Genomic DNA, 22662 nt, shown 5'->3' with positions numbered 1-22662 from the left:
ATCTTTATAGCGCTAATAACTGTCTCTCATTCACCCATTTACATCCACACAAGGGTAGTGGCAAAGCTGTCATGCGAATTGCTGGCCTGCCCATCAAGAGCAAGGTTCAGTGTCCTGCTCAGTGACAATGAGACATACATGGACAGAAGGAACCGAGATTGAACTGCCAACCTTGGGATTAATGGACAACCTGCTCTACTTCCTGAGCCACAGATAACACATGTCTCTACATTCTATACAAGTCTGTGAATGTCACTGAAGGAATGAACACCATTCTTCTCAGAGACATTCTTTCATGTGTTGTTGTGGTAGAGAGCAAAGTCTGACACAGTGAGACAAAAATGAAAAATCCATTGGGAGTTTAACTGAGCTGAGACGTGGTGAATGTTAAGGCTAGATGACTGATATCAATTTCATACTCATCAAATCTATTAGTGACCTCTTGTGCCTTGTATGGCAGCATCAACAGTCTTTGCGTATTCTGTACTTTCTGTACTTTGCATGTGCATCTACCTGTAAGCAATGCATAGGACAAGTGTTGTGTATCTTCAAACCAGTTCAGTTTGCTTTAGTCGATGTTAATGGAAAAGTCTGTAAACAAACAACCACATGGCAGCAAACTGCAGTGCAATGCTGTCCTCTCTTAAGATAAAAAGAGAAAAAAAATGACACAAAAAGACAGAATGTCAGACGCACCAAATGCATACTGTAGATATTGAAAAGTAGGAAAGTATGAGGCAAACTGACAACCAGGAAGAATGAGATGCAGGTCTGCAATGTTTCACCTTTTCCAAACATCTACTAACCACATACACATACATGAAATTCATACCAACTTAGATTTTTCAAAAATAAAGTTATTGCTGTCTTTACAGGACAAGCTTCCAGTCACTTGTCAATCAGCAACAGGGCCATCTTGTAGAGAGGCTGACGAAATACATTAAAAATAAGCACTCCTGAAAATGTTTTTGTGGACTTTGTGCTTCAGTATCTTCTGTAGCTGACAGTAACAACTCCACTCTGGATACATACACGTGTTTCCTTTGCTCACCTGTCCTTGTCCATGGTGCTCTGTCTGGAGCTGCTGTCTGCTCTGCCTCCGCTCCCTGAGGCCAGGGGCTCAAGCACCACCACTTGAGGCTTTTCAAGGAAACACCAGCCATTGTGGACCCCCACATGGAGCCTCCTTTCCTGGATGACAACCATCTTCATTGCACCCTCTGGTCCTGGCTGTTTCTAAGAATCATAAAAAGAGCACTGGAGTTATGATATCATGCAGGAATGGCAGAAAGATGATGTGGGCCAAATATAAATAACTGCTTGTTTGTCTACTAATAAGCAGGAAATCTCAAAAGTACTTCATGACAAAAACGTAATATATTGTATATAAAATTAAAATCCCAAGATGCACTACATGACATTAGATTGTGTTACACTAAGGATGATGGTATCTCCTCCGTGGATCTCTTACATACAAGGACTCAATGACCATGGGAATTTATATGTTGCAGTCCCTCTGACAAAACACAGTCAAACTAGGAAAATGAGATAAGCTGTAATAAACTGGAACCATACTTAAATATAATAATTGTATGTCATATGGACACCATGGTTTTTCATTTTCAAAATATGCTGGATGTGCTAATTAACAAACGTTAAAAAAAAAAATCAGTCAGTGAGTCAACAGGCACTGGTGGAGACTGTCCTGTCGCTAATAATGCACAACTGACTGACAAGCACTTGGTGATTGACTGCAAACCCTCTAACCTTTAAGTATGGAGCCATGCTGAGCTCGCCTCTCGTCCCACTCCTTCCATTTGTTTCATTTCGATCTCATCGCTCTCTCCATTGGCCATCACTCCCACTCGCCGTTTCTCTCCCTCTCTTTTCCTGTCATTCTCTCTTTCTGTCCCTCTCGCTGCTTAAAACCTTCTCCATATCCACCCACACCTCCTCAATCAAATTAGCATATCAATTGAGCTTTGGGTTTTTCTTTTAAATCAGCAACAGCAGGAGCAGCCAGCCAGCCCGCCTGACTACTGTATAGCCCACGTACACCTCAACTCGCTGCTGCTCTCCCCCATGTTACATCTCTGCACTGACAGACTCCATCTCTGTCTGCCTGTTTACTATCTACCCTCCACTTGGTATCATCGCTCATTCTCTCACAAGCAACGACTGATATGTACTCGGCCATGTACCATATTTTCCTGTTGGTGATGGGGATGGAAGATTAGGGTTTTTGTCGTAACCCCAAGTGATTTCTTCCCTCCTCTGTTTGCTCTTTAAAAATATCTCCAGTAAAACCTATCCTCTCATCTCAAGAGCTGTATGTTGTGGCAAGAAAGAGCTATGCTGGTACACTTTATCACAATTCTGGAAACTTGAGAAGAGAAGACAAAAAGGTGAAGGAAAAACTGAACCGAGAAGCTAAGTTTTCATTATGAATACCCATAAGGCCTTGTGTATTGCTTCACTGTGGTGTTTTGTAGAAGTTTACTTTGTTTACCTATAAGAGGACGTGGTGACTCACTAATACAATGCTCTATGTATAGTTTGTTTTGAATCGTGTCAGCTCTCATTTGGCTTTGGCAGCGTTACATAACCGTCTTCCAGCTGGATCACATAGGGTAAGGCTCCATTCAATTAACGTTTTCCTTGTGAGTGCCAAGACTAAGATGTGCCCTCACAAAGGAGCACACATCACACGTTTCAATCTGGGACTCAGCTGCATGCACCGTGCACTCACCATGACGAGCGAGATAATTACTAATTACCAGAGAAAATGATGAAAAACAAACAACATACATCAAATCCCTGTGTGTGCTCTATACAGTGAAAGGGAGGTTTTGCAAGTGAAAGAGAACAAAAAAAACCCAAAAAATATGTATCTATGTTTCTTGTCGACAACATCAGGACATACTAACGTGTTTACATAATTGTATTTGCTTATTTACATATGTCCATATTCTCACTGACTTGTGTGACTAAACATGGCAGCGTCTAGAGCAGAGCGCACTCTTTCATGTGTTTTGTCGCCTTTTCACCAGGAGTCAGATTACAATGCACAATGTTGCTGGGGACTGTAGTGCAAAGCACTGCGGACAACACGGAAATGTAGCCTACTGGCTATTAAAACTGTCCAGAAACAAAAAAAAAAATAAATAAATAAAATAAAATTTGCATCAGTTTCGCCAATTTGCGTTTTAATGTTCATGTTTAAGCCCCTATAAAGTATGCCTATTCAAAAACAGCTCTTTGGCAAGTACGTATACATACAAAGCAACAAAGCATGTTTACGGCAGGAATATTGCACCTCACTACTTGGTGTAAAAGGTATGACGATGGACCAAACTTTTACTACTTATATCTGTGCTGTGATCTGTAACATTTATGTCATAGCAACATACAAGACATAGACCCTTCTGTACATTTTTTTATGTAAATATGTAATGTATGTAATGCAAATTTACTTTTACAATTTATCTGTTTGAACATTGCTTGCTTTGAACATCACTTTGCATCCAGATTATTTTTATTGACTGTATGTATACAGCATATGTACACAATGTGTTTACTTATCTTACCATGTACACCCACCACCTTAGACACAGAAATGTCCTCCAGGCAGAATAAAGCCTTACCTTACCTTACCTCGTATGTTATGTCTGGTCATCAGCTGATGTAAATTAGCTACATATAAAACATTACATTATCTTTAAATTAATCTATCCAACAAAACAAAGTGTTTTCTGCAATCAGTGGCAAGTATGACAAGATGTAAATAATTGCTTTCAGTGGCATGCAGATTCTAATTATGATCGTGTCATCTCCTGTCTGATCTGGACTTTTTCCTACACTGCAGCTAGAGCTGGAGAAGATGACAGGGAAATGGCTTTGTCTCTTGTTGGACAGGTCTGCCATGAAGTGTTTCAGAGTGAAAATAAAAGAAAGACAGAGAGAAAGTTGTTTATACGAGAACATCAGTTATAGCGCTGCTTTCTGTTCTCAGCATCTCTCTTCTCACTCCCCTCCTCCGTGTTTCGCTTTCATTTATTTCTTTGCTCTTTTTTCTCACTCCGTCAGTTTTCCTCTCTCTCTACCTCTCTAGCTCGCTATCCTCTTTCTTCTCCCTCTCGCCTCTGTCTGCTGCCGTCACAGATTTCTTCCTGCCTCGCCTGAAATATGAATATTTTAGAGCTAAGAAGCTTACAGGGAACAATGAAATGCCCCCCAAGTTAAATTATACTCCATTTTCAGAGCCACAGAAGAGAGACTTTCCTGAGTGATGAGTGCACCGGTGCCATGTGGGTGTGTCTTTCTCTTCTTCACACACACATACGCTTGTTGTCTCCTGCTTTCATGTCATATTTGTGATATTCCCACAGATCTTGCTCCCAGAATTGCTAAACCAGGCAGCAGCACTGTAACCGATCAACAAGGTCCCTTCAGCGATCACAATGTACACTTGACACCTGGGTTAGAAAAGTTCCTCCGAGCTAGTGTGCCTAAATACTGTTTGCATCATTAAAGGAAAAGGAATTGGGTGGCAGAATCAGACTAATTTGCATGCTTTTGGAGGCAGTTTGTTTTAGAGCTTTGTTAACAGAGTAAACAAAAGCAATGTGTTGTAAGAGAAGAGTTGGGGGTGCCTTTTTTTTCTCTCACAATTAGACGAGTCACCCAAGTGTGGGCGTTGTAAAAGGGAAACTAAACATTCTGTTTAACCACCCATTTTCTGTAGGAAAAACAATAAAATGTTATTATCTGTGATGGTTACTCTCATGGCTGTTAATCTGCAGTGCATCAAAAGCAAGCCAAAGCCAACATTATACCAGTACACTTATGGGCTCAACATACATGCTTCTTAAACTGCAAAATCCACATTTTAATGTGTCTGCAACCTCAAGGAAAGATGACCACAGTCTTTTGAAATGCATGTTGTGGATAAAGTGCTCACCAGCAAGTCAAAGATAAGTCTAGTGGAAAAACATATCTTGGAAAGAAAAACCCAATATATTTTTGTGGATGCATAATGTTTGTTGAAGAGGTTTGCATTTGATTCCAGTCCACATGAATGGTATTAACACACACACACACACATTTTTGTCTTTTTTTTTTATTTTGGAGGGTGTAATTTTTTTTCCTTCCCTCATCTGAATTCCAATCCAAAATGAAATGACAAAAACACTCTGCAGTACAGAAGTGGAAGATTATTTCCTCACTTGAGTATTCACACCTGAAAATGGCATTATCATTGTCAAATATTAACAACAAAGATTCTTTGAGATTCAATTTACCGCTCCAACTCCTGGGGGAGGCAGTGGGAGACAGAGGGGTGAGGATAAACTATTAGTAAGCAAAACTGATTTAGTTGGGGACACTGTCATTTGAATAAAATGGAACTGCTGAAAAAGAAAGAAAGTCATTTAGAGGGAATTTAGAAATAATAGCAGTTGGAAGAGAAATGTAAAGCAGGCGGCAGCTGCCTCATTGTGCAAGTTTGAGGAAAATGAGTGTAGATTTACAGAAGAGGATAAATGAGTTTCTGAAGGTTATTTCTTTGTGCACAAAGGGCAGGAGATGAAGTGAGAGCAAGCTCTCTTTAATAGCTTCAGCTGGGAAATAAGAAGCCCTAGACAGCAAATGGGTCTTGACCCTGTAATCACTGCGGGAAGACTTCATAAATGGTTAAGGCAGGGCTTAGTGGTACTGATCAATTAGAGGGTCAGAAGTCCCAATATGGGCTTCTGAAACCTGTTACCTATGACCAGTATTGTAATACTGGATGCCCTTTGCATCCAACACAAGGATCATCTTAGAAAAAGACAGAGGCTGCAATATTTTGGACTGCTGGTTGGACAAAACAATCAGAAAACAAATATGAACATTTTAAGACATCACCTGAGAGAGAATTTTTCAGTTCCCTTCTCTTGTTTTTGTAAACACTTGGTTACACTTGAGGGTGAGCTAATTGTTTAAATATGGGGATAATGGCACACATTTCCAGAAGTCATTCACAGAGTTGTACTTACTTGTAGACACAATGTCGAATGTGTAAGAGAGCTTGAGAAAAAGTTCAAAACCTCAATTCTGTTGCTGGAGATTGGGGGGGTTTCTGAAGCTATTCTACCATCTGACAAGTACTCCATTTGGGATTTACTCACTGATGCCATAGGTTTGTGTACAAAATCACTCCTACTTGGCACCTATTAGACTACATGTAGTACAATGTCTCACTCTCATCGTGTCATTTATGCTCAAAAGTCCCCAAGCTTTGGAACAAACAAAGTAATATCCATAGAGTGCGCACTACTTTTATGGCTCAACTCCCATGGTACAGTGCTCCACCCAGCACTACACCATCCGTGATGGAGAAAAAGGACTGAAGTGATTTAAGACACAGCCTAAAGCTCTCCACTGAAACTCATTCTAACAGATGCTTTACCAGTTCTTTCAAGGACAGAAAACGGACTTAAAGCAGTATGTGGCCTAAACAGAATTACACGTGTCTGGACCCAACTTGAACAACATGGCTATTATATATCATCATCATCTCAATGAGAGGAAAATGTCTTCATGTAAAGGAGCATGATGACCAAGCTGCCAAAGCAAAGCTCAGCTGAAATATAGCAGAATAACAAACAATTCTATGACTCATAGACTAATTACATCTTTTCTTACTTATCTTGACAACATAATTAATAATGTTCCTTCTCACTTCTGATTACCCACATTATCTCACATTATATTTGATTATCTGTTTGCTATGTCTTATATAGCTACTTATTTGTGTCAGTGCACACAAACACAGGGGTACAGTGTTATGAGGGTACACATTGTATGTGTGTGTATGCCTGATGCAAGTCTAAAGAGGGACACTTATACATGCCCAGGACACCAAGCTCTGATTCTGAATTTAATGCCTGAAACACATTCCAAAAAAGCTGCAACATGGGTCATGTTTACCACTGTGTTCCATCACCTTTTCTTTTAACAACACTCACTGAGTAACTGAAGTATACAACAGATTATCAACTTAACTATCCCAGGTCTCAGTTGTCAAATTTTTTGCTTCACAGAGCAGCACACATCTATACTGGGAGACTGGACAACATGCAGGCCAGTCCAGTACCTGAACTCTCTTACTATGAAATCAAGCTGTAATGAATGGAGAATGCAGCTCGGCATCATCTACCTGGAATAAGCAGGGATGTCCCTAAAAAAACATTCCCCTTTTGTCTTTAACCCAAAGGACACAACATCCATGATTTCCAAAAACTGAAATGAGACTGATCAGACCACAACCACTTTCCTATTTTCACGCAATCAATTTCAGACAAGCTTGAGCCCAGAGAAGTCTGAGGCCTTTCTGGATGTTGTTTATATATGACTTTCACATTGCATGGCAGAATCTTAACTTTAGATTTGTAGATGCAGCGATGACCTGTGGTTACTGACAATGGTTTGGAGTGCTGCCTAGGTCATGGGCAATCAACGTTGATTTCAGGCTAGCCCCCTCCATTCAAGGATTTCTCTGAACTCTAGTAGAGTAGTGAATATATAAAACAAGCCCAGATTGTGGCAACAGATATGACTTCAACACTGTTTTGCTTTTATTTATTTATTTTTTTTTTTTGGTTGAATTGCAGGGTTTTAATAATTGCATTCAATAATTAATAAACCAATACACCATGCAATAATTGCATGGTTTATTTCTGAATTATTAGTATTTTTATACCTACAGTAATGAGGCCTTTAGGAACACCACCAATGAAACACAAGGAAAAAAACACAAGGATGAAACTCTGCACTCATCACAGACCAGAGTACAAACAGAAATGGTCTTTCTCATAATTACTGACTGCACAGGAATCGCCGGTGTCTAAGTATTTAATTCTCATCAAATCTGACTGTGTTTTAGTTCTTACTATTTAATTTCTTCTTATGTAAAAAAAATAATAAATTGGGAATGCTAATAGCTGTAAAAGCCTAGCTATAATAACAGCTTAAAACACCTAGGTCTGAGCTTCAAAGCTTTGCAAAGTACATATTGTCTGTACAGTATCATTAAAGCTGTCAGCCATTCATCAGTACATTTGTGTGTCAGTACTTTATGAAATCAATGTGTAGGCTGTTGTAAAAGATAATAATAACTGTACAGATGTCAACTGTCATCTCAAGGGGTGTATGTGAGTGTGTGACAGAGAAAAAGCAAGAGAGTGTGAGAAAGAGAGAAGGCAGGTGAAATTATGTCCCACATGAGTTTTCTATAAGCCAATTACCAAGTGAGTTACACAACTCTGCTATGTTTCTCTGAAAAACAGCAAACGAAAGAAAAATGCTTCTCTGAGTTTTTAAGACTGCCACACATCTGTCACTCACAGAGAAGGCGTTTCAGCAATTGATACCATAGATTTTAGGACACTGACCCACACACACACACACGTGTGTATGTATGCTTATGTGTTGCTACCCACACAGTGGATGTTAGCTCCCCCATATTGAGGATGAGTCATTCATGGCAAGAAACAGAGGCAGCATCATTAGCATGCCGCTCTCATCCTCCCACTCCTCTACTCCTTAACAGATTTTAACTGGCCCAGTGCTTCCACCGATAAATCACTGTTGTCCTACTGCTGAAACACTCCCATAATTCACAACTAAAAATATTAAGGCAAAGGCACACTCATACTGCTGCCTTTTTATTTCCCTTCCTATTTCATAGCACTTGTCCCTAAGCATGACATTTCTCATGTTACCTTCATGCACTGCACATAATACACTACCACAAGAAAATTATTGCTTCCATTTGGAAAGAAACACCTCATGCTGGTACCAAATATGAGTACCAACATGACACAAAAATGGAATATTATACCTCAAAGAACAAGGCTCTCTTTTTTACTGTCAACAAACTCTAAGTAAAGACCAAAACCAACAATATCTTAGTTCATCTCTGAATACTGAAAACTTCCTACCCTGTATGTAGCCCCTCCAAGCCAACTGTTTCCCTAGTGAAGACAGGTCACAAATACTTGACTGTGTAATTTCTTTTTTTGTTTGTTTTAGTAAGTTACTCACAAAAAAAGACATAGCAGTGTACATATTGGAAACTTAATTTGGTTATGGATTAACATATTTGGAGCTTTATTGAGTATTTACAGCAACAGGATGTTCTGGGTTATTGATGTGTTATAATAGTTTTTTTTGGAAACAATGGAGTTCCAAGACAGAGTACAATGTTGGATCAGGCTTTGGCTACAAGTAATAGTTAGTAATCACTGTCACTTCTGGCCTTTTTCTGGCCTTCTGACAATAAAAAGATAACTTACAGTTTATACTGGGTTGTGAAGAATCAGGTTACTTTTGTACCTAATAAAATAGAAGGCAATTACTAGAATTTATACAGTGTAATTTACAAGCATGGCAAATTTACATAGACTGTGAAGATAATGATCTCTGTAAATGTTAGTTCCACGGAACATATTGGTCCCTCACGAGCAACACTTTAATTTAACTTTAACATACATTTACATTAAAAAACAGCCCATGTTAGATGACTAAAAGCAAAAATTTCAGATGTTATTGTGCTCAGTTATCACTGCTGATCATCATCAGCAACATCTGTGTCCGGAAGTCCACAATGTTTTATTTGGCATCTTGATTTCTCTCAGTGGAATAAAACAAGATTCATCTTCATTCTGTTAATAATCAAAAGGACCACGTCACAGGGACAAACCGAATTCCAGAACAACTAATAATTATATTCAGGATGAGGTGATGACAACCTGCCTTCTGTTGAACAATACCAGGTCAACAGGATGTGTGATGTGTGATTACTTAGACTTTTAAAGACCAGTGACATGAGGGAATCAGAAAAAAATGATTGTGTGGTTAGGGCATTCATACATCAGTGGCATCAGTGACAGTTACGTCAGTGACTCTCAATAATGCAAAATTTGTAACAGCTGAGATCACATCAGTGATTGATGGATCCTGTCATGCAGTGTTCATAAGTGTCTCCTGGAGGTCACTTTCTTCAGTTTGATCTGATTCTCCTGATGCAGCAACAGAGGAGAAACAGAGAAAAATGATGTGACTAAAAGACTTTTTAAAGTTTACTCTTCCTCATTCAACTGCTGTGCATTTTCTGTCCTGTCTGACTTACAGGTTCTATAACAAGTTGCAGTCTATTTCTTCTAATCATCGGATGCTCAATCATGACGAAGACCTGCATTTCATGAATATTTGACAGGAGCAGAGTGCATTAAATCCTTTTTTTTTTTTTGCTTTGCATCGGCTGAGGTGGTTACAAGCCTAATTATGATAAGGAGAAGGCACTCAGCTTGCACATTCAGAGGTGCAGCCAAACTCAATATCCTTAGAGGACAATGTGCGAGACGCCTTCTATTTCAGAGATGTTTAACCTGCTTTGTCTTTTTTTTAAAAAAAAACAGTACCACGTCCACAGGGGCAGTCCCACTTTGAGCGAGTTTTTCTCTTTTAGGACAAATGAAAACTTCTGGAGTCTTTCTCCATTCATTAAATCAGCCTACAGCGTTTTGCTCTGCCTGCGGCGTGGCATTGGTCTTCGCCTGCTCCTTCTCCTCTTCATCGTCTTCTGATCTCTCAAGTCTTTTGATCACAAGCCAAGACGCTACATAATTTCTGACAAGATCTCAGGCCCTTTCATCAAGACTGATAAATTTTATTGAAGATGTAGGTGTACGGTTGCTGTGTCATATGAGGTAATGGAGCCTCTGACTTCATTCAAACAGGGGGAAGACACACATGTTCAAGCAACCCTAAAGATGAATAGTATTAAGGTTTTTTTAACTGGAGGAGGTCAGAGTGTTTCTGTAGAGGTTCAAGAGTACAGTTCAAATTAGCTTTGCGCTCATTAAAGGGTACCATGAAAGGTATGGAAAGTAGCTACAGTAGTTCACATGAACAGCACATCAAACAGGGCACTGGCTGTATAATAAATGGGAAAGGACTGTAAAGAAAAGCCAGACTGTCACAGTTTGTTGGGCTAAAAATAGCAATACTTATGGGAAGATTATGTGAAGATGTATGTATGTCAGACTAGTAGCCAGCATAAAGGATTTGTCTCATGCCGCACTATACATTCATCCAGTACTCCATTTCCTCTTCATCTTTGTCACTCCATTTCTGCCTTGATACCAATTTAAGCACAGACACGCAGACGAAACAGACGCACATTCACGCTCACAATGGTGAAACTGAGTTGGCGCGTGAGGTGTCAGCGTCACTTTAGAGACAGCTTGATGACATTCCAGCTGGAGTCACACTTTTAAAGGTCACACAGATCACACACACTTTTCTTTTCTGTCTATCTCTCTCACACACACAAGCACACTTTAATTAAAAGCTGCAATCAAGCTGACTACTGCATGTATTAACACCTCTCACAGACATGGGAATGTCGTCATACCACCAAAGTTATAAATGTCTGAAATAAATAACTAATCTACGCAACTTAGGCTGGTTCTGAGCACCTTAAAAGAACATATCACAAAGGAGAGTAAAAAACTTGTGAACTCCAAAATCACAGAATTACTCATGCTAACATGTCACTTACCTCATAGTCTAAAAGGAAGACAAAGTAATCGCCTTCCTTCCACTGTTTAATTAGACACATGTACTGTCACAATCCATTCCCACTGCTTATTTTCCCAAGCGAATGTCAAGAAAATCTGAATATTATACATGTAGATACCAATAGAAACGGACTGTTAGCTTTACCAGTCAGTATACACCTATGAACGTCACCTATTGCCACAAACCCATGACCTAAATTAACCTGCATACCTAGACTGGGAAAGCCTTGGGTTCCTACAGTAAGAGTTGGAGGATGACACCAATGTCATCTGAGTTTTGTTACATTCCAACATGCCAGTAGGGCAAATGAATACTGGTCTTCCTTAAGACTGTGAACCAGATGGATGGCTACATTGATGGTGTCAACTGTTTTCTTTAAGAATTCACCAAAGGCTTAAAGGAGACAAGTCTTCCTTTGAGGACCACAGTGAAGTATCGCATGGATTCATCACTGAGCTGTTCAGAAGTCTTTATTGATGCTTTTATGTACACTGAGTCTATATTTTGACAATATAGTGAACCTTAAACGATAGAACAGTGCTAAGCAAAGCCTGGTCAAATTACAAAAAGTGCTTGTTCCCTCTACCTGGCCCTCAAGGATTTGAGAATCATTGTCCTGACAGTTGTGCTGGTAGGGGTTTGCACCTTTGGAACTGCAAATGATTTAATGCCAATCCGTCTAGTAAATTTTAAATTCTTCTTGTGTGTCCATTTATTAATTAAAGGATTCATTCTGAACTGAAACTTTCCAGAGAACTTTATATGGCTGCTTAAAGCTTGAACTCATTGGTGCAGAGTGGCATTAAGTCATAGGGGGCTGATTCTTCAAAAAGCATCCTGCTTAACTACATTTAAAGATGCTTGATGAGACCCATGAAAGAACAGCGCCCTACCATGAAAAGCGGTAGAAATAGAAAAAAGAAAATAACCTACACCAACCACTGACCCAAACACTCTCATTTTGCTCTCCTTTTTAAAGTGTCTTTTGAGATTCTTCTTCTTCTTCTTCAAAAACAAACAAAACTTTACACACAGGTCAAGTCCCATGGCAAGCTTCCCCAAGCAGCACTGTGAGCTAAGAGTCCTGAGGGTGGCACTACAGCATCCTACTAAACAGGCAAAACCTTTCATGGAAATGTCAGCAGTGAGTAGGGATGTTCTGATTCTTTGAGATGGCGCTTCATCACTCCGTTTATTCTCAAAATCTTGTCACGACCCTGCTCAGAAGCCATGACAAGAAAGGGGAGATACACGGTTTTAACAGAAAAGGTCTACAATTCTATGAACTAACAGACAATAATGCAAACACATGATTTAAAGGCATGAGGTGTGGAAATCAGTATAATCCATGTATCAGCAAATGGATGTGTAGAAGTTTGAGAGTGGAGGGTGTTGTAAGGTGCAAAACCTAAGAGCTTGACCAGGCCAAAGGCTGGATGAGAAGAGAGAGTGATGGACTGCAACAACCAGATCTCATTTACCTCTGGGAGACTGGCCAGGTGCTCCCACTTGCCGTCATTTACTCCACCCACAAGACACATGACAGGCTCTGCCAGAGCAGGAGGGCTGACACAATCTCTAAAACTAATTAAACCTGTCTCCTCCCACATACTTTGCTCAACAGACACCAAACTTGCTACTTCAGACTGTCCTGAAGCATCCAAACCTGTACAGTGCACAATGACAAGTGTAGTAAATTTCGCAATTATATCTCAAAAATTAATTTTTGATGCAAAATTAATGTCTTGTATCTACTCAGGCATTGTGCTGTGTGAATTAGATGATTTCAAGGTTTAATGACACTATTGGTCCAGTCAGTTCTGCTGAAGGACCTTCCTGCATCCTTAATTTGTCCTTCTCCTCCAGCTTTTCCTTTTATATCTTCCTTGTCGGGCGGCACGGTGGTGCAGTGGTTAGCACTGTTGACTCATAGCAAGAGGGTTTCAGGTTCGAATCCCGGTCTGGGCCCTTCTATGTGGAGTTTGCATGTTCTCCCTGTGCCTGTGTGGGCTTTCTCTGGGTATTCCAGCTTCCTCCCACAATACCAAAAACATGCACATTAGGTCAATTGGCTACTCTACATTGCCCCTAGGTGTGAGTGTGTGGTTGTTTGTCTTTGTGTGTTGGCCCTGTGATTGACTGGCGACCAGTCCAGGGTGTACCCTGCCTCTCGCCCGTAGTCAGCTGGGATAGGCTCCAGCTCCCCTGTGACCCTGATGGATAAGCGGTATAGAAAATGGATGGATGAATCAATATGAATATGCATGAAAACATGTAGACTGGCATGATGCCTGGCCTTACATGATCAGTTATTTTGTATTTTGAACAACTTATCAAATTCTGTAAGGTAGCCCAAAGTGTGTCAAATTATGGCTTTTCATCAATATGCCTGTCAAATGATGAAGCGTTATATGTGTGTCTCTTCAGAGGTCATTTTGCTCAGTTAAAAAAGAGTGGTGTGAATTCTAAAATTCACAAATGTACTTTTCAGTGTAATTAAACGTTTGCAATTGTAACCAATTCTTTCAGTTATAAAAGTCTACAGCGTTCTCAAAATAAACTACGGCAATCTTATCGCAAAACCTCAAATCCATTACCATTAATACTTTCACACGCTTGGTTCTAGAGTATCTCTACAGAAAGCTTAAACCACCTTTTTATGGCCTAGGCTTTTCTAAGCAGATTGTTCATTCATCCATCTAAATAAGCACCTAAGCTCAAAGTCACCTGCAGTTCCATAAAACAAATGTTTAGGTTTTTATTCCGTCTTAAAAACGCTTAGTATAAATTTACAAGGTAGAGGAGCTAGTGCCTACCATTTGCTCCACTTAAGAAGCTCTAAACACTCTCAGGATCCCTGCGTTTGAGTTTGGTGGCTCAGCAGTATCAAAAAGCAGCAGGAAAGAGATAGGGAGTGACAGCTCTGTCATATCAATTCTCATCCATCCAAAAGACACATCTCACTTAGCCTGAAGTGAACAGATAGGGCCCATGCTTAACCACTGTACAAATAATTGGTAGTCCATAGCTGCACCTGTCAAATACGGTTAACCATCTGGGTTTCCGTAGTCAAGAAAAAGGGAAGAGAACAGATAAGCTCCATTTAGTTTGGGAGGTGATGTGCCTTAAATGGCACTGGCAGCTGTAAATGGGCTTGTGCTTGCACACTGAAGAAAAGGAAAGTGAGATAAAGAAAAGCAGGCTGGAGAAAATAATCTTCGCAGAGGTGTGTCAAGGCTATCATGGTCATCTTTAATTTGTGGAGAGTAGTAAAGTTTAACTCCTGCTACCAGGATTGTGTACATATAACCTTATTTGTTTTTCCCTTGGAAGCACATAATTTTTCATTGTGCAAACGTGAAGAAGAGAGACACACAGTAGTTGCTGTATGAATATGTATACTTCAGTAATTCTCTATACTCTGTATCTGTAGTTAATTATTCACAACAGAACAAGCATGTTTTAGATATGAAAGCAATACAAAATGCCAAAATGACAGAATGGATCAAAAGATGATTGGAATTGATGGCATACCTCTCATGGCAAGCTCTGTTACTGCCCCTAATGTGTTGTGTTGTGTTCACGGACCATCAAGGATGCGTGTGCGTTGTGTGTTTGTGTTACAAAAGCCTGGCCTTACTGTGTTATGGCAGTCAGCATTGATCAGCTGCAGCAGCTGGCTCTCAAACTTCTCCAGGGACGGCTGGAGGGAGATGGTCAGTCTGTTCAGGGTGAAGGGCAGTATCTTGAGCAGCTGAGGCCTCAGCAGAGAATCTCCTGGTGACAGTACCATCACAACATCATCATATCAACCATGCCTTGGCATTTGCATGATTATGTTATATTCACAGCACTTTCTGGTCTAAAATGGAATTTCTCTCCTTCTAGTTTGGGTTCAGCTCAGGAAGTCTGGTGTGTTGGGACTGCTGTGTAGGATAAACAACTGAAAATCACCATCTAGCGAAATAAATATGTGAAACGAGTTGTGAAGTATATATCAGTACATTCATATTTGTGACACATTTGCAAAGTTCCCTGACATTCCCCATCGTCTTCAGATAATTTATCATGCCATACCAGAAGTTCCAGGAACCTGAGAGAGAGAGGTCAAGTGGAAAATGCATGATTTGTGTTACAGCCACACTGATTCCACTTATGTGTGTGGATATCTTTGAAAGTGAGTCAAACGTCTCCATGTCACTTTATGAGTAGTGTCAATCAGCGCTGAGAGATCAAAAGGCTAACTGTCTGTGCTAGGATATCACCTGATTTTTTTTCTCTCTTCACTGTGGCCTGCTCCTCCTTAGTTAACACTAAGCTAGGGACTCTGCTTGTGTACTGGCAGAATAAAACAGACTGTCAGACATTTAATCATCAACACAGCAACAACAGATGGCATATGGGAGCAGAGACTGGCACAGTGGACAGAACTTTTTTCTGCTCTTTTTTCTTTCTTTTTTTTCATACAGATTCATGTGTGCTGCTTGTGAATTCTGTTCACATGTCACTCTGACTACTACAACCTCAAAGTGGACTTGTCTGCTTACTATTTTCCATATTTGGCGCATTTACTACAGTTTTGTTTACAATGACCACTGTAATCTCACAGAGACACTAGCATGGCTAGACACATATCATATCAACGACCATGTTAACAGGTTTGAGCAGCCACACAGTCCATGTGTGCAGCATGCCTCAGCAGCAGCTCCAGCAGCACCTCATTTAGAGACTCAAGGTCTTGTCTATTTTTTTTTTGTTTTGTTTTTCACGTCACACTTGATGTTCCCAGCTAAAACAGACCTGAAAATGTTTGTTGGCTGTCAAATCGAAATCATACTAGCACATAACTGCACTTTCAATGTTTATATCTGCATAATACACCACATACATAAAAAAAAAATCATCAGGTGTAGAGCAGGATTTTTCCTGGGTGCTCTCTCTCTCTTCCTCTCTCTTTCTGGATGAGGGTAAATGGAAATCACAGCACCATTACTGATCATTATCAAAGGCAAACTCAATGCACAAAGATAGGGCTGGGCTTAACTCTGTGGACACACATACAGACCTATAGGTGAGGTAATATTGAACAACCTGATGTCATCAACTCAACAAAAAGATCAGTGCTTGAAAGGCTTCTGGTAAAACTTTATGACTTTAAAATGTTTTGTGTTGTGGTGTTTACATTATTGCAAAGTGTTTCTAACAATTTTACTTAAGGTAACAGTGCGTTTCACTTGGTTTCCTGATATTGACACTTCCTGAAGGGCATGAGGAAGGAAGGCCACAAATTCGACTAAACATAACATGAATAAAACTTCTAAACATTATCTAGTCTGTACATCACATCACATCAGGTCGACTTGTCCAAAAAAAGGAAACAACTCTGATGATACTTACGTCGTTGGTTTTCTTTCTATTGACAGACCCATGTTGGCAGAAACATAGTATGTGTTTCTCTTTTTCGTTTCAGTTTGTGTGCCTGATAAAACAGTGCTGCAGATTTTACTGGTTTTTCAGATAGAGTGTGTCTCTGAAAATGCAATGCAGTGTTTGAAAATAGTGGTCAGTCTGAGGTGAAAAACCAGGTGCAGGTATTATTTGTTTGAATTCCCACCTCCTGCACCCATATTTTGTACCTCTGAACAGGAGCACCTTAACATCTGACATGAGCCCAAATGCCCATTTTACGGCAGTACAACTTATCCTCTATTTTACCAGCATAAAACCTCTATAAACTGGACTGTAGAGCATTTAGAAAGTAAATTGTTATTTATTCTGATACTTAACATTTCATTTTTGGTTTTATGTGCACCGTTCATATGCTATTCAAAAAAACGACCTCTGACGCTCCCACCCCTCTGAGGACATCAAACTATTTCTCAAGGATCCCTCCATCTTTCCCCCAGACTGCCTATGCTACACATGTTCCAGCCATGTTAAAGCTTAAATACAGTTACACATTTGGTGGTCATTAAAAATTCTAAATTAACTGTATTTATATATGTATTATATATTATATATGTAACTCTAGATTAAATGTCATCCACTATTTACTGGCAGCAAACATTTACACGGTCACCCCCACTCTTTGATTATGAATATGTTTGATTAGAACATTTCTGAGAGACAGCAGCTCCATTTAGATGACTGCTCCATTGATTTGTGGTAAGCTGCCTAATGACAATCACTGGAATATTTATACCACAGGGTGAGATAGCAGTGCTTGTGTCAAACAATCTCACAAAAACTGTTTCCATCTGGATACTTGGCTTAAATTGAATCAGAATCGATTGAAGAAAGCATATCAGCCAATGGATGACACGGGAGAGTCTGTGAAGTCCACAATCACCCCTTTCAGACACAACAAAGAGCAAATAGTCGGTGCGATTGTAATCTCTTCAAGTGTAATGTAGCCATCAAGCGTTTTATTGCAGCCCTTGTCTCTGGAGCACAGAGCTGGGCTGTTCTGAATGTGGCATGAATATCAAACTGGTGACTGTGGTCTTAAAAGGCAGCTTAGGTCTCTGCTGCTCACAGCCCCAGAACATGAAGAGGATTAGCCGGCTACCATACCTCCCACTGACTCCCAATGATTATAGCTCTGCACTGTCAAACTTCATTACATTCCTCCTTAGAAACTTACTTTCTAAGCAGTGCAGACATTTAAACTTCTGATGGAAGTCAATTTCCAAAAAAAGCTCTGTTTAAGCACCATGATGAATGTCCTGTATGTGATTTTGACAGCTGGACAAAGACAAGTGAGCTGTTACTGAAATATGTTATGTGAGGTTACACCTGTACTGGCGTGTTCAATTTAAGTGTATGTTGAGCTGAATAGGGACTAAACGTGCATCAAGAGGATCTGTGCTGTGATGTATAAAAGAACTGTATTTACAGCATGATGGGGAAAGTGGGCCAAAGCTAGAGCTCCAGCTTTCACCAAACCGTCCAGAGAGCAGCACGCTCTGCTATGCCGAGGTTGCAAAATGTAAATAAATACATATTTATTCAGTGCATTTTTATTGGCCATCGGTTTGATGTTTATTCATGTATAGTCTTAAAAAATAGATTTGAAGTGTAAATAAACACTTAAGGCCATGGCACAAGACACAGATCAACATAGCTGAATGAGGCATACTGTAGTAAAAACACAAGCCTACACGGAGAGGCCCAGAGTCTGGTGTAGACAGCTGCAGATTTGATTAAAAGAAGAGGAAATCTGTAAGATGCAAAACAAAAAAAAAACCCTGCAATATCAAAATCCAAATCACAAAGTGAAGAGCAAAGTTTTGGTGAGTAGGCATGTGGAGAAGGGAGATGCCAGGTATCAGATCCACAGAAAAGACATCACAAACTGGTTTGTAATTGAGGATCTAAAGTTCACTTGCGCTGATTAATAAGCCTCAGCAGGCAGACATATTGTTCCACCAGAAACATCTCTAAATGCAAAGTAGGCCACAGATCCTTTATTTTATTTTTAGAACATCTTAGTTCTAAAAGCAAGTGAGCTAAAATCAGTTTAACAAAAAATATTTGTCAATCGCCCCCTTAAATGTCCACGTACGATCCAATTGCCAGTTGATACAAGCCTTAGACACAGTATAACTGTTTCCACGGACAAAGATTTTTCTGTCTTGTCTGAAAAGAGCACATATTGACCAAATGAGTGAATACAAAGCACAGCACACTGAACAACAGGTAATCTGTTTAGAGTAATGTCAAAAAGAAAAGCAACTAATCCTGCAAAAATATGAAATTGGTGATTTAACCTGAAAACTGAAAATATTTACTGTATTTCTGAATATAAAGATTTCATAGAGTCTTCTGGCTCCACAATGAAACACAAGGGTTACAAAATAGTTTTTAATGAAGGCACAACGCTCTGTTTTAATATTTGTTCACCATTTCTAAAGGCCATTTAAGCTTGCCAGTTTTCTGTAATTTCTTCTTCCGGTCACACAATGTCAACAATTCTGACTTAAATCATAAAAACTAAAAGGGGTTTAAAATAATCTCAAAGGAAACACCGAGGCCACCGACGCCAGAAGGCAAACAATTTGAATTTGTAATGATTTTATCGAGCAACCGTAACCGTCTTCTGATCTTGTCAACTAAGGCCTTCAACTAAAGTAACTGTGTCAGAGACCTTAAAAGGTCATATGTTATTGTATTCTTTGACCTCGCACTTTCTCAGTGATGTGAAGGTTACCTGTTGGAGAAGCTGCAACTCCAGGAATGTTCTCATCTCCAGATACAAGGACATTCTCTGGAAGGAGGTGCATCATGGAAGCCAAAGCAAGGTGGTTTGCTATCACACAGTCCAGACGTGCTCCATCAATACTCTTCAGGAAACTGCTGTCTGCAAAAACATAACAAATTTGGGAGGAAATGTTTTAATGTTTCACCTACATTTCATGAGAAACAGGCAAACTGCTACTCTGAATACAAATGAGTTAGACATGGTATTCCAACCCTCCATCATCTGCAACACACCCAAAGAAATGTCATCCATCTCCTTGGTACGTCTGATTCTGATATTTCCACAGAAGCAATGAGTCACCTGATAACATGACATCCAACACACAGACACGTCCATTTTTCAATATTCCATTTGGGTGTTGGTGACCTAGGTGCAATGTTCCATGACACTGCAAGCATCGTTTTCCAGCACTAAACTGAAATGACAACCATTCAGCTTAGAAAACGCACTCTTCCAGAAGAGCACTACAGCGCAGATGAGGAGCAAGGTATGAGCAATGAGCTACACATTGTCATCTTTCAAGCAGGTCATCCAATGACAAGTGACGACCCACAATTCCTTCCATCAACACAAAGCACAGACCATTTGGAAGATGAGCAAAGTGGCGTTTGATGTGCTGCGTATGTTGGCTTCCTTCAAGCCTGAACAGCATCATGATCTGTCAACCTGACAGGGTTAATGATTGCACCTTCAACAGCATCAGTGACAATCAATACAGGAAGCTCCAGTCACTCCCATCGGCTGTTTCCACAAGATGACAGTGAGCAATCTGTAGGTAAGAAATCTGTAGTCGTTATAGGTAGTGAAATGGTGATGGTGATGTCTGAGAGCTGGAATGCACTCTGGGTCATAATCATGATGGTAAACAAAGTTGCATGGTGATAACAGTATGATGTAGTTTACATCCTTTACATACTGTAGGATACTGTACAGACAGTACAGAAAGAGGTATTCAAAATAAAAAATGAAAGTGAATGCATTTACAACCTTTTCTACCTCATAAATATCAAAAATACACAATCTGATACAATAGTTGTGCAATAAAAACTACCTTCATAAGAACTGTAATGTTCCAGTGTGATAAACTCCAGAGACAGATAAACTCCATTGTTTCTAAAAACAACAGCAGCGGAGACAAAATGGTTTGAACGTTTTTCAGCTTGCCATAAGAGTTCGCCCTATGACCATGGCAACAACAGAAATCACAAAGCAGGACGCTGAGGAAATAAATATAAATATATTTACAATATAGAGACATATATAAATTCATCCATCCATTTTCTATACTGCTTTATCCATGCATGTCTGCCGGGGGGGCTGGAGTCTATCCCAGCTGACTTCGGGAGAGAGGCAGGGTACGCCCTGGACTGGTGACCTGTCAATAGCAGGGCTGACACACGAAGACAGACAATCACACACACTCACACCTAGGGGAAATGTAGAGTCACCAATTAGCTTAATGTGCATGTTTTTGGGAATACACAGACAAAACCCATAAAATCAAAGGGAGAACATGAAAACTCCACTAAGAAGGGCACAGACCCGGACTCGAACCTGAAACTCTCATGCAATGAGGCGACACACTGCTAACCACCGTACCACTGAGCTATATAGGCATACATAATATATATTTCTAATCTTTTTGCCTAAAACTACATACAAGTTCAGATGTGGGAAATCCCAAAGTTGTGAGATACAGAGGATAATCTGACACATTAACCAAAAAGAGCTACTGCCATCAAGTTGTATGGAAAACAAGCTAGTTTGAAGGGCAAGAGGGGCAAGAATTTCTTACACGCAAGGCCTTCCCTTCACACACCACAGCTAAACTCCCATACATTTTAGGAAAAATATGAAATGAGTAAAGATGAGACACACTTAAAAGTTCTATATTTGAACATTAATGTAGCAGAAATTAACTATTTGCTAATTAAAAATGTGCAATAATGGCATCCTTTTCAAGACAGTGAGGTTTTGGCTCTGCTGAGTTTGAATGAGGTCCGTCTGGTAATGATCTGCCTGATAAAATAACAGTTGTACTGTCAACTGACAAAGTGAACTGATGGAAAGACCAAATGTTTAAAATATTATGATTTTTAGCATACATAAATACACTTTTTAATTTTCATTCTATAAAAGAACCTGTACTGTTAGAAAATACAAGTCAGTAAGGGCCAAATTAAACCCATGGCCGCATGTGTCCATGTGACCTAATTTCTAATTTTTTCATTCGCCCATGTAAATCCTAGAATTCATGCATGAAAATCCCCAATATAGCATAAATAGAATCCCATGCACCTTTAATATAGGGCAGAAAACCACAGTACCGAAGTGCTACTGTTTTATTTTTAAAAAGCGCACAAGTGAAACATCTGCAAGAAAATAAATGGGGCAACAATGGATCATCTAAATAGCTGGACTGAAAAGAAAATAGATTTTATGTTAAATGTATTTGTCCAAATTGTGTCTTAGGGACTTGAAGGATAGAGACAAGGATTTTCATCATATAAAAGAAAAAATTATGGAAAGCAGATGAGTTCACAGGGAGGATGGGTGGAATGCCCATCTCTGCTGTGAATGGCTTTCATCCATTTTCAGGGCAGAGCCACCACCTTTATCTTTAAAGTGAATGAAAGCGGATTGACAAAGAAAGATGACTGAGTATACCACTGCGCTTTCCTCCCTTCCCTGTCCATGACTCATCCCAGCCAGACCCTCTACCTCTCTCTAACTTACTACAAAATAAGTGCTTACATCTTGAGTCAAAAAAAGGAAAA

The 22662-nt window shown here is 39.7% G+C and overlaps 1 protein-coding gene across 1 annotated transcript in view; it reads right to left on the bottom strand.

Moving 5' to 3' along the window:
* nphp4 (nephronophthisis 4) overlaps nt 1-22662 on the bottom strand; it is a 148937-nt gene that overhangs the window by 100788 nt on the left and 25487 nt on the right. Inside the window, exons 6-8 of the mRNA XM_046397509.1 lie at nt 19835-19984; nt 15266-15402; nt 1052-1236 (exon numbers count right to left, since the gene is read on the bottom strand). Coding sequence (XP_046253465.1) covers nt 1052-1236; nt 15266-15402; nt 19835-19984 — 472 coding nt within the window. The remainder of the gene's footprint in view (nt 1-1051; nt 1237-15265; nt 15403-19834; nt 19985-22662) is intronic.

This window comes from Scatophagus argus, chromosome 8 (assembly GCF_020382885.2).
Source record: "Scatophagus argus isolate fScaArg1 chromosome 8, fScaArg1.pri, whole genome shotgun sequence".
Taxonomy (NCBI): Eukaryota; Metazoa; Chordata; class Actinopteri; family Scatophagidae; genus Scatophagus; species Scatophagus argus.
The sequence above is the reverse complement of the archived record's forward strand: the minus strand, read 5'-3'. Positions and strand labels throughout refer to the sequence as shown.